Here is an 18451-nt window from a genome sequence, read left to right as displayed (position 1 = left end):
TTCTATTAGTATCTTTGGGTTAATGTACAATGTGGCTTCTGAGAATATTGTAAAGAAAATAATTCATCAAAATAATTTGAATTTTTAGAATGTAGAAAAGAAAGACTTCTGCAAAAGTTATTGATATAGAATGATTTTTGAAGCCAATTTCTCTTTTTGTTGGAGAACAGAAAGGAATTAAAAATAGAAAAGTTTGCAGTTACACAATAGGAAAGCTTATCTGCATTCAAGATTTTCCTTGGAAATACTAAATAAACTCTGATTCAAACTTGTTTTCACCCGTTTTTCTCTCTGCCTTCTGTTGCAAAACCAAACTCTTACTACCTCCTTCTCAAGATTCAGTTCTTCGGCCATCCTCATGATCTCTTGGGAGGAGGGCTTATTCTGCTCTCCAAAGTGTCTCTCCAGGGCACCTTTTGCAGCAATGCTGGGAGATGGGGGGGGGGGGGGGTAGGGGAATGGAGAAACAGGGCGAGATTATGTTTTTGGCAAATCCAAATTAAGTTAGGTTGAATATCCTAAATATTAACATGAAAACTTAAAGCCTCTTAAAACACTTTTAAAACTCTTCAACAAAGATAGATGCACACATGATCTCATACTTGGAGATGCTTGTCTTACGCAGGGCACCATTCATAAGGGTCACAGGAAATAGAGGAACTCTGACTATGTGTATCCCACTTTGCACCACAAGAGGGCACTGACTTCCCGGGAAGGAAAGGAACGCATTTCCAAATGCCCCCCAGAAATCATTTAAGTTACTTACAATAGATGAAATGTCTAGTGAACAACTAATCAACCCAAACAAAACCTGTGTTTTAGCATTTCCTCCGTGAGCCTCAGGGAGATTACAAAGAGATCAAACAACAATCTTTCTGGTTTAAGTTACAAGAGGTCACCTTGGACTTGAAGATACTAAGATACCGATGAGTAGTTTTGTTATTTTTAATAACACAGATACCATATTGCCAGAGCAAGACTTATATCACAGTACAGCAGAAACAGTCACTATTTTAGAAGTGATAGTTTCTGTTTTATCCAAAACTTGAGCAAAAGTGTTCTTGTATCAAACATTACCTAGTATTCCATCAAATGTTTAAAATGACTAGCTCTCTTCTTCTCACTAATTAACTTATTAAACCATGCTTTTTTCATGTATCTTGTCTTTTTCAATCGGCTATATTCACCTTACATTTATAGGTTATGTTGCACCTATGTTACACTAAAAGTTTATTCCATTCGTAAAATACTCTTTTCTTCCTCTAGTAACATTTACTGTCTCCGAAGCATACCTTATGGTTGTTCTCCGTTTCCTTTTCCTTTCGTTTGCTCCCACTTTTTCATTGTATAAAGCTGAAATGGGGAAAAGAGGGACAATCGCAGAAACCAAGTAGGGTTTGAAAAAACAACTCAGGTTTGGATTTCAAATGTTCACTATAAAACAATACAAAATAAAACCACCATACATTTTTTTGTTTTAATTTTTTGCAACTTATGCCATTTTATTTTACAAGCCCTAGGTAAAAATGTTAATAAAGAAATAAATATTAATGCCAGGCTGGCGTGGCTCAGTGGTTGAGCATCAATCTAGGATCCAGGAGATCACGGTTCTATTCCCGGTCAGGGCACATGCCCGGGTTGCGGGCTCGATCCCCAGTGGGGGGTGTGCAGGAGGCAGCTGATCAATGACTCTCTCATCATTGGTGTTTCTCTCTCCCCCCTCCTTCCTCTGTCTGAAATCAATAAAGATAGATTTTTTTAAAAAAAGAAAAATATTAACTTTGCAAAGACATTTGTCTATAAATCATATCTCTACTGTGCTTTTGTTGGAACTCTTGCTCTCAGTGCTCACAGGCCTTGCTCTGTGCAGCCTTGACATATCAGTATGAGCAGATAATTTCATCACATTGAGTTGCTCATTTGGCAATAGCTTGTGCTACTCACTTGGAAGACTGTTGTGTGCAAATGCTCAGGTGATGCTAGTATTAGGTTATAAAAATGATTCCATGTACAATCATTACAGTATAGCACAGAGGCAAAAAAAATCTGAACGTGTTAAAAAAATTCATGTCACCACTTCACACCTATGCCGCACTGTCCCGAAAGCTGTCCTCATGCAGCGTATCCTCTCACTGTTTACCTTTTTGGTAAGTTTTTCTACACTTGCATTAGCCTTCCTTTCTTTTAGTGTGATGAAACAAGAGTCATTTTTCATCTCAAAGAAAAAAACAAAACTAAACCTCAAGCCTCTCACTTTAGCATTAATCCTAACAAAACCACTGTTTTTAGCTTAAAACATCACAGAGCCATCAGAAATATAGCTGCCGTACCTCCCACTTGCTCGGCTTCCTCCAGCCATTTGGATAGTATTGCTTTTAGTTTGCATGCATTTTTGAAGCTGAGCTGCAGGTTTTCAAATCGGCAGATAGTTGTCTGACTGAATTCGGAGCCGTGCACAGCTGCCAGGGCTTCCCCAACATTTGTCTGGGTGTATCCTGCGAAAGGACCATAGAGACCATTAGCTTCAGCTTCCATGGAACATTCATTTGGTCCAATATTGCATACATCTGTGTATCTTTTTTTGTTAATTGTTCAATACAGCTTTTAAGCATATATTTGTTGGTAATTCAGAATTGCTTTGTAAGGTTCAGTGTAAAATTGTCCAGCACTTCAAAAAATATTCTTTCTGGTTAATTATTTTTTCTAGAAGTCAAAATAATTTAGATAGGAACACCTGCCATTTATCGTCAAAATGGCTAAATGTGTCATTAGATACTTAAAAATTATAGTACTGTTATTATTATTAAATATCTGATGATATATAAGTCAACAGTATATTAAATATAATGCATAAAATAAATGGTGTCCTATCATAAGTATTTTTATCTCAACTATAAGAGAGAAAAAATCAACTATATTGATGAAGTATACCAAATAAAACTAAAAATTATTATTTCTTTCCCTAAATAAATGTTTATTACGAGGCTTTGATTACCCAACATTTTATAAACACTTCCAAGCACATTTATTATATCATTTGGTAATTCTTCTACCTCCTGGCAAAGATTCACAATGATTGTCCCAAACATTTTTAGAGTACAAGTTGCTATGAACCATCAATATCAAATTTGAAACATTACTGCAATATAAATACCAAACTGTAAATGAATGTTATAAATTGCCTACTGCCGTGTTTATTGCATATAGTAACTACATATTAATTCAAGCCTACGGCTATATACCTGTATGCATAAAGTGGTTGCATATGATACCCATCGATAAATATTATTACAAAATAACCTGTGATTCATTCCACAGGTACGGAGGTTTGAATTATCATTTTCAATCCATTAAAAGAAATTCACTGCTTCATGAATTTAAATCACTGTTAGTTGTTACAGTTATTTTATGTTAAAAACACTTTTCAATAGAAAGTGAGCAAAAGCTATGATCAGATAATTCACAGAAATGAAATTACAAATGACTGTCAAGCACATGAAAGAACACTTTCGAATCGTCACTTAGAAGAGAAATTTAAAGTGAAACTACCCCGAGGTTGACTTTGACCTATTTGATTTTCAAAGATCCAAAAGATTAATTGTATATTTTTCCTTTAACAACTATTTATGTATCAGTCACTGTTCTAAGTGCTGAGGCTATGTCCTTAAGGAGAAAACAAAAACAAACAAACAAATCAACAATAAACTCCTGCCTTCATGGAGGTCATTTTCTGAGGGCTGCAAAAGAGACACTACTGACGGCAGTAAAATTTGGTGCAACGTCTACACAGACAAATTTGACAACATCTGTCAAAATTACAGGTATGAATACTCTTTGATCTAGCAATTTTGTTTTTAACACTTCTCTTAGACAAATATTTGTGTAGGTACAAAATGACATTTATGAAATTAATTATTGTAGCATTATTTTTAGCAGAATAATATTGATCACATAAGTTTACCATCTGTAGGGGAGGTAAAATAAATGTAAAATGGAATAAAACAGATCTATTAGAAAAAAACAAAACCACCTCTCTATAAACTAATACGGGCCGTGGCCAGGGTGGCTCAGTTGGTTGGGCATTGTCCAATGCCCTGAAAGGTTGCGGGTTAGATTCCGGGTCTGGGCACATGGCTGGGCTGCAGGCTGATCCCTAGTAGGTGGCGTGCAGGAGGCAGCTGAGATGGATGTTTCACTCTCCCTCTCGCTCTCTCTCTCTAAAAAAAAAATTTTTTAAAAATCAATAAAAAATCTTAAAGAAAAAACAATATGTAAAACTCTCCAGACTAGTTAAATGAAAAAAATCTGTATGAAGAAATAAATACATGTATTTGCTTATATAAGCATAAATATCTCTAAAAGGATACACAAGAAACTAACAACACTGACAAATAGGAAGAACAAACAGAAGGGATACACTTTATTTATATTCTTTTATGCCTTTGAATAACATGAATGTCTCATCCATTCAAAAGTTGGAATAAAATACGGAGAAAACTAGCCACTTCTAATTTTGAGGTTGTTAAGTTGAAAATGAGTGTCATTAATTAAAAAAATCTAAGTGTTTAGGCTATTAAAAATTTACAAGGAGCCGGCCAGTGTGGCTCAGCGGTTGAGCATGTCCCCAGGATCCAGGAGATGGCGGTTCGATTCCCGGTCAGGGCGCATGCCCGGGTTGTGGGCTCATCCCCAGCAGGGGCGTGCAGGAGGCAGCCGATCAATGACTCTCATTATTGATGTTTCTCTCTCTCTCTCTCTCTCCCTTTCTGTCTCTGAAATCAATAAAGATATATTTTTAAAATATTTTCCAAGGAAATCAAGGCTTTTGCAGGGTTTTCACAGCTGAACTAACTTAAACCGCAGCACCAGAAGTGCCGTGGGCCGGGGAGCGGCAGGAAAGCAGGGCCCGCGGGCGAGAGCCTACCTAACTTAATTCTTCTCACTTTAAACTCATTGGCGAACTTCTCCAGCTCTCGAATTTCCGGAGAATCCATGTCTATTGGCTCTTCGACCAGTTTGCTTTTTCGCCGGAGCTCCTGCTTGAACTGGGCGGCCGCGGGGTCCTCGGCCAGGAGGGGCTGGGGGGGCGCGAAGCCAGGGCCCAGGGCGTGGTCGGGGAACTTGTAGAGGCAGGGCGCCAGGCTGCCTGCGGAGAGGGGAAGGGAAGGGCCCGCAACATTAGACACCCCCCCCAATCCCCCCTCCCCCATCCCCCACCCCCCCTCCCCCCCATAGAGGCAGGGCGCCAGGCTGCCTGCGGAGAGAGGGAAGGGAAGGGCCCGCAACATTAGACACCCCCGCCCCCCCATTCCCCCCCCCACTCCCCCATCCCCTACCCCCCCACCCCACCCCCCATAGAGGCAGGGCGCCAGGCTGCCTGCGGAGAGAGGGAAGGGAAGGGCCCGCGTCATTAGACACCCCCCCACACACACCCCTGTCCCTATACAAGGTTTTGCCTGTTGCAGCCCAGTCTCTATTGGACAAGGCTAACTGCCCTTCAGCCTCTGAAGTCAGTGTAACTTAGTATAAAAGGATTATCTCCTTCCCACCATCCCCAGAGCAGCAAACACAAAGATGCTATCAAAGGAAATAAGCAGGGAATTGCAAATATTTAAAATAGAAATAAGCAAATTCTCTCAGAAGTGTAAGTTCTTCATCATTTTGTTTTCTCTGAAAAGACACCCCTTCCTGCCCAGCCGGGCGTGGCTCAGCGACTGAGCATCCACCCGGGATCCAGGCGATCGGGGTTCGATTCCCGGTCAGGGCACATGCCTGGGTTGTGGGCTCGATCAATGACTCTCTCATCATTGATGTCTCCATCTCTCTCTCTCCCTCTCCTTTCCTCTCTCTGAAACCAATAAAGATATATTTAAAAAAAGAAAAAAAAAAGAAAAGACACCCCTTCCTAAGAGCCTTGAGGTTCAGCTCTAAGCAAAATGTATATTTTGATCTCTGTTTTCTTAACTCGTTGAACAAATCATCTGTGATGTTTCCTATAATCAAGTCGCATGGCTAAACGCTATGCTGGAAAGATTTCTTAGGCTCAGAAAACTGATTTTATAATAGTTAGAAGCCTGACTGTTTTATCAATAAATGTTTAACTCCAAGGGGAAATAATCATGTCTTTTTAAAATTTAACAAAGGCAGATAACAGAGTTATGAGATCATACACTACCTTAATAAGGTTTAAATATATTTGAGGAGAGAAACAAGATGGCGGCGTAGGTGACACCTGCACCTGCAACACCATCAAAATCACAACTAAACACAGAACCACCAGCACTCAGAGCCTCCTGAGATCCGGCTGCACAGAAGCCCCACAGCCAGGGAGCTGAAGCAGCACCGAGAGGGGAGGAGGGGCGGGGACGCGGGAGGATCGGGGCTGGATCAGAGACCTGCCAGGGGCCCACACCCGGTGCCGCGGTTGAAACCCCGGAGGGAATCTCGGCGGTGGGGGTTTCCTGGAGGAGGGAGGGGTCCCAGCCCCACAGCAGGCCCCCAGCCCAGGGCTCCAGGCCGGGAAAAGACGCCCCCACAACTCCGGGCTGTGAAACCAGCGGGGACTGTCCCTGAGGGTGCGGGAGCCCCAGCAGCTCCTCTAAAGGGCCCGGCACGGACTCACTCGGACGCTCCCTCTGAGCCCAGCGCCGGGCAGCAGCCTGGAAGGACCCGGGACACTCGGGGGGGAACTAACCTGCCTGAGATCCGGGCGAGAGGCGGAGGGGCGGCTTCCTCCCAGGCAGAAGGGCTGGCAGAGGCCATGGCTCCTGTGGCGAGTCCTCCCCGCACACAGCCGGCAGGCAGGCGCCATGTTTGAGTCGCCAGCACCTGACTCACACCTTTGGCCCCGCCCCGTGATTCCCGGAGGCCCCGCCCCTCCCCTCCTGCAGCTCATCCAGGCCATTTCCAGGGGCTTTTCTGTGCAAGTGGCCTCTCGAGCCTCATGCTTAGGACTTTCCTAAAATCTCTCAAACAAGCAGCAGCTGCCCCATACGGCTTGATAAGTGGCCCCAGGCCTGGCACTAGCGGCAGCTGCATTGGCTCATAGCTTGGCCTCTCCTGGGCATCTCCAAGCCCAGCACAAGTAGCAGCCAGCTACGGTTTGCTGTGTAGCTCATGCTGGGTGGCCCTGGGCAAGGCACTGGCACAAGCTGACTGTGCACCTCCTGGGAGGCCCCAGAGACAGTGCACCTGGTGGTCAGACTCCACCACGCTGGATTACAACCCCCAACATCCATGAGTGACACTCTCAAGGAGTGCACTTGGTGAACACCAAAGCTCCACTGAAGTAAATCCTGCTCCATAGGGGTGTCTCCAGAAAAGCAGCTCTTTGGCTGTAGTTGCAGCTGGTCCTCACAGCTGACTGGCCTAGGGGTCAATTCCTCCCAGTGACGCCAACAGCAACCAAGGCTCAACTACAACAGGACAGTGCACACAGCCCACACAGGGGAGCACCTAGAAGGCCCAGCTCAGGTGACTGGGGAGGCTGAGCCACTGGACCCTACAGTACACCTACTACACAAAGCCACTCTACAAATTCCAGGAGACATAGCAGCTCTACCTAATACATAGAAACAAACACCTGGAAGCAGCCAAAATGTGGAGGCAAAGAAACATGTCAAAAGGAAAGAACAGAAGAAATCTCTAGAAGAGGAACTAAATGAAATAGATCCAAGCAAGCTAACAGATAGAGAGTTCAGAATTTTGTTTATAAGGATGTTTAAGCAGACTATTAGGGAAATAACTGAGAAAATTGATAACATGATAAAGGACCAATTTGAAATGAAGGCTACAGGAACTGAAATGAAGAATAATTTACAGGGAATCAACAGTAGAGTAGAGGATGCTGAGAATCAAATCAGCAATTTGGAACATGAGGAAATGAAAAACACCCAACCAGAAGAGCAAAAAGAAAAAAGAATCCAGAAATATGAAGATAGTATAAGGAGCCTCTGGGACAACTTCAAGAGGTGCAACATTTGTATTATTGGGGTGCCAGAACAGGCAGAAAGAGACCAAGGAATTGAAAACCTATTTGAAAAAATAATTACAGAAAACTTCCCCTACCTGAGGAAAGAAATAGACTTTCAAGTCCAGGAAGCACGGAGGGTCCCAAACAAGAGGAACCTAAAGAGGCCCACAGCAAGACACATCATAATTAAAACACCAAAGCTTAAAGACAAAGAGAGAATCTTAAAAGCAGCAAGAGAAAAGCAATTAGTTACCTACAAGGGAGCACCCATACGACTGTCAGCTGATTTCTCAACAGAAACTTTGCAGGCCAGAAGGGAGTGGCAAGAAATATTCAAAGTGATAAAAAACATGGAACTACGACCAAGATTGCTCTACCCAGCAAAGCTATCATTTAGAATTGAGGGTCAAATAAAGAGCCTCACAGATATGAAAAAGCTAAAGGAGTTCATCACCACCAGACCAGCACTACAGGAAAAGTTGAAGGGTCTTCTTTAAGAAGAAGCTAATGAACAAAAGAATCTGACAAACTAAATCGATCCAGAGATATTGACACAGGCAACAGACGATTATATTTCAGAGGAAAGAGGGAAGAGGGGTAGAGGGTGGGAAGAGATTAATCAAAGAAGTTATATGCATAACCCATGGTCACAGTTAATAACGGGGTGAAGGCCTGGGAAGGGGGTGGGAGAGAAGTGGAGGGGATCAATTAGGGGGGAAAATGGTATACCTGTAATACTCTCAACAATAAAGATAAATTTAAAAAAGAAAAAGAAAAAAATATATATTTGAGGAGTGACTAGATATGAACAAAAGGTAATTTTAAAGTTCTATTAAAGAGTCAGCAACAAGATTTTTTGAAAAGTATTCAGGATAATGAAATCATTTTTGATAATTTTTAAGAAGCAAAAATAAGTAAAAAGGAAGAGGGTAATCTAGATATGACAAGTAATCACCCATGAATAATAAAGCATGGTGTTGATTGAGTGAGTTAAATAATAAATCACACAAACACTAAAATATGTAAAGTGTTTAAATTGCTTACAGATTCATCCTTCATTAGTAGAGAAGAACCTATCTCAGCAAGGAGCACGGGTGAGAGAAAAATCTAGGCCAAATTCCCAAACATTTTATTTCTGTTTCCTTCATCAATCCATTGCGTTTTAATTGTAGAGATCACTTCAATTTATATTAAATGATGTGTGTATAACCAAGACATTTTTTTATAAATAAAATATTCAGTAATTAATTGTTTCTCGTGAGTATAAATAAATATTTAAACTGAAAATAAATTACACAATATATGCAATAATCATTCTTGGAAACACTGAAAACGTACATCAAGCTTATGCTACCTATAATTTCTTCATAAATACATTCACAAATCAAAGGCATGAGTAATAATGTATTTTGCCAGAACATGTAGATCTTACATAAATATATCAATATGTAATGAGTAAAGAATAGTGTAAGTCAGCAAACTGTCAGCTTATATTATTTTTATGAGAATATGTAATTACAAAGGGGACCCTTATCCAAGAGACTATATTCTTTTTCTGAAGCAAAGTACAATACAAGTGAGAGATTAAACAAAAAAGGCATACAATAAATTTAGCTGTTTCACAGGTATGAAAAAGATTTGAAAGAAATCATTCCTGTCTAGAAAATTTCATGTTACTTTTGCAAAGCAAAATTATCCAGTTTTACTTTTTAAAGTCAGTTAATCATCCAATTAATGCTTTAGTGGATGTTAAACTGATCGGACAAGATAAATTTTTAAGAGCAATTGTATGAATGTTTACTTTATTACATAGTTTATTTTTTTAAATGTTTATTACTTTTGGAGTTTATTTTTAGCTCTCTATTAGTTTTGGATTTTTGTTAGTTGAAGTAAAAGAAACACTAATACATACAAAAAGAAAACTGATCACATTTATTTTAGCATCTACTTACTATTTCTCTCAAGACTTTTCTTTTGTTTATGCTTTCAGAGTTGGCTTTTATATGTTAAAGAACCTTTATTTCTTTCATCATTCAGAAATATCAAATGCCACCTAATACACTTAATGATGAAATACTCTGAGAAACAGTAAAAGCAGAGACGAGACAGTCAGGCTGCTGTTTGATTTGTACATTTAGCGTGTTTTAAGGTACTGTAGATAACTCATTTAACCTATGTCAAATTATGTTTATTTTACATAAGTAATTTTTTGCATATCTTTTACATGAGATGCCATAAGGTCTGAATTTGTTAGCAATCTTGATCGTTCATTGTTGCTGATCAGAGTCACGCAGTGCTACAAACTTTCTGTGACACTTCTTGCTGTGTTCATTTCATATTTATCATTTTCTTATCCTTATATAAACAGATGAGGTGGGAAGAATCTGATTATTTTCCACACATTTAAAATTTAGGAAACTCAAGTAAAATGACTTTCCTTGGATGCCACAATGAACTCACTATCCAGTTGGAACTAGAACTGAAGTTCAATGAACATTGCAATGAACTCCATCAAGATAATCGCCTCATTGGTACTCAGGTAAATCAAATTCTTTCTTTTAAAGCCTTCTGCACCTTAAACACATGGACAAATGTATTATAATTATTTATTAAAATATTAGAAGTGGGCCATCTCTATTTCCGGAAAATTTTAATTATAAACAGTCTGGGAAAATGGACATTTAGAAAACAAATTTGACGGTGAATCTGTGAAAAGTGCACAGGAAATACCATGTTCAAAGGCTTGGCATCCAGAGCAAAAAGGAAAGCATGTGTGATATGTCTTTATTTTTTATTAAGTGAAAGTGTCCACAGTTGTCCACAGGGACACAGTTTTTCTGGAACTAACCCTAAAGAGAAATTCATAATGAGTCATAAGCACAACCAAACAGGGCAGTTTCTATTATCTGAGCCTGTATTTGGGGGACAGTGGGGAGTGATTCGTATGGCATGTTTGGCAAGATATTTTTAAAATCTTTCTAAAGCCTAGATTAGGGAAAAAGGAAGAAGATAAAAGATTCTGTGACTATGTGCAGCGGTGAGTCTCATATTCAACTTCCCAAACATCAATAAAGCAAAGTGGTCTGTAAGCCTAGACAAGAGCTGGTCGAAATAGCTTGGAAGTGTCTCATATTCTTCACAGCCCAACTCTATTTTCACATTGCAGGTGGCTCCACCACAGCCTTGCTGAATGCTCTGTGTGCAGCCCTGTGTGGTGGAGGTCGGGGAACAGGTGACTCTAAATCAGGCAATGGGAATGCAGAGGTGGGGCTCGCCTTGCAGGGCTCTGGCTCAGTGTACTGTGGTCCAGGGCAAATTGCTCTCCTGCAGCATGTGGCTCTAACAGATGCTAGCTGACAACATCTCTGAGGTCACAGGCTTGAAGCCTTAAAGGAACAAACATGGGAAATAGAGAAACAAAGCAAAATACTCTGCCTTGCTGTAGACATACACAGGAATGTGCATTTGAATATTTCTGTTTCTTTTCTTTTTCCCCCCATGCATGACAATGTGAAGAAAATTATAAGTTTGAATTGTGGTCTTTTTTAAGTGCTGGTAAATCCTACCTAAATACATCAGGGGTCTTCTGCATTGTTTTGTAAATTACTTTTATTTGGTACACAGCCTTGCCTATTTGTTTTGCGTATTGCCTAAGGCTGCTTTCCTGCTACAGTCACCACGTTGAGTAGCTGAGACAGAGACTAAGAAACAGGAAAGATACATCAGGTTACAGCTTCTGAGAGGCCTTCTATGATTCAGAAGCAAAAGATCTTCAGAATTACTCCTTCCTTCAGAGTCAGCACAACCAGAACAAGTTAGAGAAAAATTAAATTCGAGAATGAAGAGATGGGTTCCAAACTAGGCTATTTCTCTGTGTCAACTATCAAACTGATTTCTGTTGCCTTTTGCCTTAGTCCGGGTTGAGTGGGCACTTTTAGCCACAGTCTTCTTTTCTCTTATTACCTACTTCTCATTAAAAAACCAAAATGGACATTCATCTTCTTCATTGGTTCCCAAACCTCAGCTATTTTGCTTTCCTCTTAAAATTAATTTTTACACAAAGACTCTCATACCAGGCCTTGGTTTGGCCATTACGTAATATAACCCCAATGGGTTAAACATTCATTCCCATGAAGCTGATTTGCTCAGTTTCATAGGTGGGTGTGTGGGCAGGATTGACAGTCCATGGAGCTTGGAGAACAGAAACAATCTCAGATACCAAGAATCAAAGCTTTGGGAGTGTTTGCTGTTATTTTGTTTTGTTTTGTGATTATCCAGAGGAGATTTTTGAATAGCATTTATAATTCTCTGGTTGCTGTTACCTGTATTGCAGGCTGTTGAATTATCTAAATTCTCAGAAGTTAAGAGACAGAAGAAGGAATTCAGCTGCAAGAAGATCCAAAGAGAAGACCGAAGGAGAAAGATGTGTTGAGTTGGTAAAAATTAGCCACAACTCAACTCTAACAGAGTTGTGGTACACACACAACTTAAATATGAAGAGGTTGAAACTCAGAGATGTTAAACGGCTTGAAGAAGGCTCATAATTAGTTCATGGTGTGGCTAATTCATTGCTCCCGATTAGTCAATCTCTGGTATGCCGACACCTGGACCATGAGACACAGTGAATTAATCTGATAATTGAAGTCCTCCCTACTAACTTGAACAAAATATTGGCTACAGCTTTTCCTTTTCAGTGGGTTATTAATAATGAAATGCTTCAACTAAATGTAAGCATCAGAGTATAGGTAATAAGATAACCACATTAAAATAAAGCAATTTCACATTCTTTGAAATATAGTGCTTTTGGCAGTTCCACTTTTATATGGAGTATGTGACAGTGAACCTGTCTTTGTTCTTGATAAGATGTTTCTATGGGTTGTGTGGAGGTGGTTGATTTGATGAACACCTTGAGACTACTCAGAAAATTCAACTGACATACCAGGTTTCTCTTGTGTGTTTTATACCTTTGCTAATTTATTTCTGAATTCCTGTGTTTTACAACTCAATTTGTGTAGCTTCTCTGGGGATGAAGGCAGGTAGTTCAGATTCTCTGACTTTAATCTGCCGTGATGCAAATAAATGCTAATACAGAATATATGTCAAAATAGTGACGTTCTAACAAATTAGAAAGCATATCACACTTTAATAATATAACTCTCAAAAAATATTCAGATATAATCTATGTGCTTGCTATGGTGAGTTTTTCTTTCAGTAACAAACATATTTAATTTTGTTTTAAGACTACAGTGATACCTCCAAATCTTAGGATAACATTTTTGCTTTTGATGTCGCTAACCCAGGCTTTGAGTCACTTTAAAGGGCTTTTACAGGAGTCTCTCTGGGTTTGCTGAGTGCCTGCCAGGAAACTTATAGCAGCACAACCTGAGCTGCCTAAGCCTGTTCACTCCAGTCCTGGAAACTCTAAGGATGTTAGAATTCTCGGGCCAGCCGGGAACTCACCAGACCCGTAGGCGCTGGCCTTGATCTGGTGGGAAGGAAGGTGGTAGCAAAATCCATCTTAAAGTATTTGGTCTGTGGCTGATTTTATCTTTATGCTAACCTCAGTTCACCGCTGCCTGTTGCTGGATTTCGAGCGCGGTGAGGTTGCACCTGGCTTCAGGGGAGCCCTGTGAATGAAAAGCGAAGCCTCTCCTCCAAACAGCAGCCCACAGCACCGTGCTGGTCATTCTCTGTCCTCACAATCAAAATGTGAGAGGCCACGGAAAGCATTTTGCCCGCACCTCTTGGTGGCTAAATGCATATTATTTTACTATTTTATAATGAAAGTAGTTTATCATCAATGCGGGCTGTTCTCATTAACCATGAATACTGATTAACTACTAAGTGTCTGAATCATAAATGATTGGTTTTCAAAGGCGAAGAAAAATATATGGCTTTCCTTATTTCTTAATTATTAAAAAGAAACATTAGAGCCCGGCTGGGCGTGGCTCAGAGGTTGAGCATTGAACTATGATCCAGGAGATTACTGTTCGATTCCCGGTCAGGGCACAGGCCCGGGTTGCGGCCTCCATCCCCAAGAGCGGGCGTGCCGGAGGCAGCCGATCAATGACTCTCTCATTGATGTGTCTGTCTATCTCTCTCCCTCTTCCTTCCTCTCTCTGAAATTGATAAAGATATATTTTTTTTAAAAAAGAGAAACATTATAATTTACAGGTAATATTTAAGAACATCCGTCTTCATTTTACCATAAATGTGATTATACTGGTCTATTCATAATGCTGCTTCATAGAATGTAAGAGAAGCTAGTTAGTCCTGGAACATTTTAATTTGAAGTTTTAATGTTTCATTTAGTTTAAAACAGAAATTTTGAGAAATTAAAGATTGGTAAATTAAATACTTTGTTCAATTTTTTTTCAAATTTATAGACATAAATACATGTTTGATTTTTTCGTTACTTAGGATGATAACAAAATACAAGAAAAAATTTTCCTAATATATGATTCCTTTATCCAAAGTTTCTCTCTCAGTATTACACCTGTGCACATGTACACACACACACACACACACACACACACACACACACACACTTATATTCTCACATAAAGACTTAGTAGTTTATTGTCACCCATAATATTTCTCTCCCTGAGGCAGGAATAATTGGAAAAGATCAAAGAATATCTAAAAAGAATCAGCCCACAACAAAATTTAAACTATTAAAATATTAAATGGTTAAAATGTTTTCTCTGGCCATATCCTAAAATTAAGTCATAAGTTTTGTGATGAGTGGATCCCTTTGGTCAGATTTTTCTCTTCCTTAAGAAATATGCTATTAATGCCTCATATGAGCATCAATAAATAAGTAGTCTTGATCTAGTGATGTGTTATTTATCCAGAAAAGAAACACATTTGACTTTCTGGTCAAGATTCCCTCAGACCCAGAAATTTCATCTCAGTTTCCCCAAACTGAATTTCATATGTAAAGACAACTTTTCTTACCTGCCATCACTCCGTAGGTTGATGGCTGATTTCCGTAATGACAGGAAGGAACAGAGTAATGAAGTCCAGTTGCTGTGTTTCCCAATGTTGTCAACGAGAAATATGTGCACAAACATTTAGAAGTTTGGATCAAAGACAAAATAGACGGGACTGGTAAGAAAATGTACGAGGATTCAAGATACATTCGTTTCATTTCAAAAATACACATTTATGCGTTTCTTAAATTTACATGCCAATTGTTTGTTTTCATTTGGGGGAAGTTCCCTGAGTAGCTTAAAACTAGGGGTTAAAGTTTGTCCAGTAATGAGATCATAAATCACCAAAGTGGACAGTAGCCTTCACTGCTCCTCCTTTGCCCCGAGAGGGGGATGACTGACCAGTTTGGACCTTGGCTATTTGAGAGCTGCAGAATTCTTGTAGGTGCCACCCAATACAGACATTGTAACCAGGTGACTAGAGGAACAGGCTCTTAAAAGTATTGTATAATATGGTATTATAAAGTGGCTTTTCTCTGGAAGAATGAATAGAGAAATTGACTCTTGGACCATCTCTATTTTGGTTATTGTTCTAACAGATTTCTTCCATCAGAGAGGAAATGGCAGAGCAACTTGGCCCCTATCGGATACAATCATAAAAATCCCACTAAATTTACAGGTTTGTGCAAACTCCGTGACAATGCAAGGCATGTTTATGATGCTGTTGAAGCCTTGAGGTTGTGGGTTTCTGCGTGCACACAGTGAATTTGACAATTCTAATGCCAAAGCTGGCTAAAAGTAAGTTGATTGTTGAGTGGCGGTGTCTAGAAATGTTGTGCCTAGTATATGAACATAAACTTGTTCATAAATAGTTACCTGCCTCATGGAACCAACATGTATTTTGAAAGTAAATTTAAATTACTAAACTTTGTAAATCAAGCTTTAAACATGAAAAACCAAGAATATTGGCAATAAAAGCACTAGCCAATGTTTTCTCTTGTATTTAATTTCTTATTCTCCTTTATATCCTGAATGTGTAGTCAGCTTTCCATAAATATAATATAAACATATCTTCTTGAACAAATATAAGAGATGTTAAAAAGTAGAGAAAATATTGAGGTACGATCTAATAAGCCATGAGGTCTCTTCAGAAAAGAAAACATTTTCTCTAACTATAGAACAAGGTTTAATATTTTAAAATATCTGCATAAATTTTCACTTTATAACTGACATGTAGAAAGAATTAAAGTCATTTTACGTAATGATTACACATAAAAACCTTGCTATGCATTCCAAAATTAAACAAATAATACCCAAGTGCTGTTCTTATAACCATTATTTCTAATTCCTTATTTGGACAAGTGATTATGATTTGATGGAAAAAATATAAATTCAATGCTATTTGAATTTTTATTCATTATAAATGGTTATTTTTATTCATTATAAATCTTTTTACTTAATAAAATTTAAATACTTTTTTTCCTCTAATTTTCAGGAGTTGGATAAAGGATAGGCTAATTTACTAAATATGTTATTAATTTATTTAAAAATAAATACATTTTAAAAATAAATAAATTGGGTTTTGAGCCTAAACTTGCTAAATCATGACCTCAATTCTAAATTTTATTTTCATTCTGAAATAATATTCACACACATTAGATTAAACAATGTATTTTCTTTTTATCCCTTATTTATAGAAAGATATATTGTAAAAAATATACAATTAGCTATGTGATAGTATAAAATTTTTATAGCACATATTTTTGGTTAAAATATTTGTTTGAGTGTACTTCCATTATTACCTTTTAAATTAAATTATGAGAATATTAGGTAGTTGAAAAAAAATCTCAAAATTAATGACTTTGCCAAAGTCTAGCTATGTAATCTCTATATTCTTTAAAATCCAGCTGAAGATCAATGCTGAATTTATGTATATATTTGAAATCTGCCTAATTATAAGATAAAGCCTAAATTATTTAAATCAGAACATGAATTTATCAACTCAAATTTTTATTTCTAAACGTATAAAATTTATTTTCTATTTAGATTGCTTCTAAAACAAGTGGAACATGAATATAGCACATTGCTATTTAATGGACAAAATTTACTCAACTCAAGACTTAGTCTATTTATAATTCTTTCAGACACTTCCTTTGTTACTATATAGTTAAAGAATGAATTATGCATTAGCAAAACATACTTATTTGATTGTGTTTAAAACAATATATTTGAATTTCAAAATTTAATTTTCATTTAAGAAAGTTATGTAAAGAAAGTATTAAAACTTGGTTAGAGGTTGAAGTCTCTTCAGAACTCAGCCTTGAAAAAATTTAACTTCATTCCTGGGCTCTAAATATCATATATTGCTTCTAGTTTTTATTTTTGAGTTTTGAATTATGCTAAAAGTAAGTTTATTAAAATTATTTAGTTTATTCTTTGAAGTCCTTTGTTGTTGGTATTGGGAATCACTTAGTTGTATTTACTGTGAGGTATTTGGCTGGTTTTAGAATAATAGCAAATGTAATCTAAAAACCAAATAGATTTTTAAGTTAAAGAAGTTACACCTTTAAAACACTAAATTATTTTAGACTATTTCTTTAGTTTTGCTGTGTATCCATAAACTTGCCGTTAAAATGATTTCTGGATTAAAAATAGCCAAATTCACTGTTTACTTACATTTAAAAAAAAACCACAGATCTTTATCATCAAACCAAAAATAATTTAAATTATTGCACTTGCTAATATTTCTTGAAAATTTTCTTAGACATTTTGACTTCAATATCCTTAATATTTCACTTTAAAACACATTAAAACGAAAGGAAAACTAAAAAAAAGCAAAGAGATGGTAAACTACCAAGATTCAAAGCATCCATTCTGAACTCTTTGGGCCCAGCCAGCAGCAGGCTGGCATTGGAGTCGGTACCTGTAGACATCACATTGGTGGTGTGGTTGGAGACCGGTAGGCACTCGGCAGCGCTGTGGTGCATTAGCAGAGGCAGAGCTGCAGAAGACTCCGAATTAAGAGGTATGAAGGTGTCAGCCGAAGTAAAAGGTTGGCAACTCATTCCCACAGACAGTAGGAAAATTAGGAGAATTGTTGCTCCCAAATCAGAGTTTTATTATATTACTGCCTCAAAGGGCTGTTTCAAATCTCACGACCTGCATATATACATCAGGAAGGCTCTGAAGCACCAAGAGGGCGCGTGCTGGTATTTATACTGCAGGGAAATCCCTTTATACATGTTAATCGTCTTTTCCCAGGGGTATTGCTTTATCAATCTGAACTGCCTTCCTTCTAACTCAAACATAATCCATGCCCAAGAGTAAAGCTGGTTCTGGGTATAGACTGAGGGCAAGAGAGAAATCTGAAACTTTTTCTGACAGCTTCAGTAATTCAGACCTTTTAGAAAGAAATAAAAACTTAAAAAAGTGTGCCTCAAAGAAATAATGCTACAATAAATTGAAAAATAGGTGTCTTTGTGTTACCAACACATATATAAATGACAAATTTATATATATGACAGTTTTCCTTTTTTGATAAGTTTCC

General features: G+C 38.2%; 1 protein-coding gene across 2 annotated transcripts; it reads right to left on the bottom strand.

The window, feature by feature from the left end:
- Nucleotides 1-216: 216 nt before the first annotated feature.
- Nucleotides 217-17969, bottom strand: POU1F1 (POU class 1 homeobox 1; the record flags this gene model as incomplete). Of its 2 annotated transcripts, none has more annotated exons than XM_081138297.1 (6): nt 217-427; nt 1293-1353; nt 2331-2495; nt 4925-5146; nt 14930-15079; nt 17828-17969. In XM_081138297.1, 6 exons carry the CDS (start codon nt 17967-17969, stop codon nt 217-219), a joined length of 951 nt encoding a protein of 316 aa, XP_080994423.1. The 2 variants fall into 2 exon arrangements, with proteins under 2 accessions (XP_080994423.1, XP_080994424.1); XM_081138298.1 differs by having other exon boundaries at nt 14930-15001.
- Between the last annotated feature and the right edge of the window lie 482 nt (nt 17970-18451).

Source organism: Miniopterus schreibersii (assembly GCF_964146895.1).
Source record: "Miniopterus schreibersii genome assembly, chromosome: 5".
Taxonomy (NCBI): Eukaryota; Metazoa; Chordata; class Mammalia; order Chiroptera; family Miniopteridae; genus Miniopterus; species Miniopterus schreibersii.
This window is presented reverse-complemented; position numbering and strand designations above follow the sequence as displayed.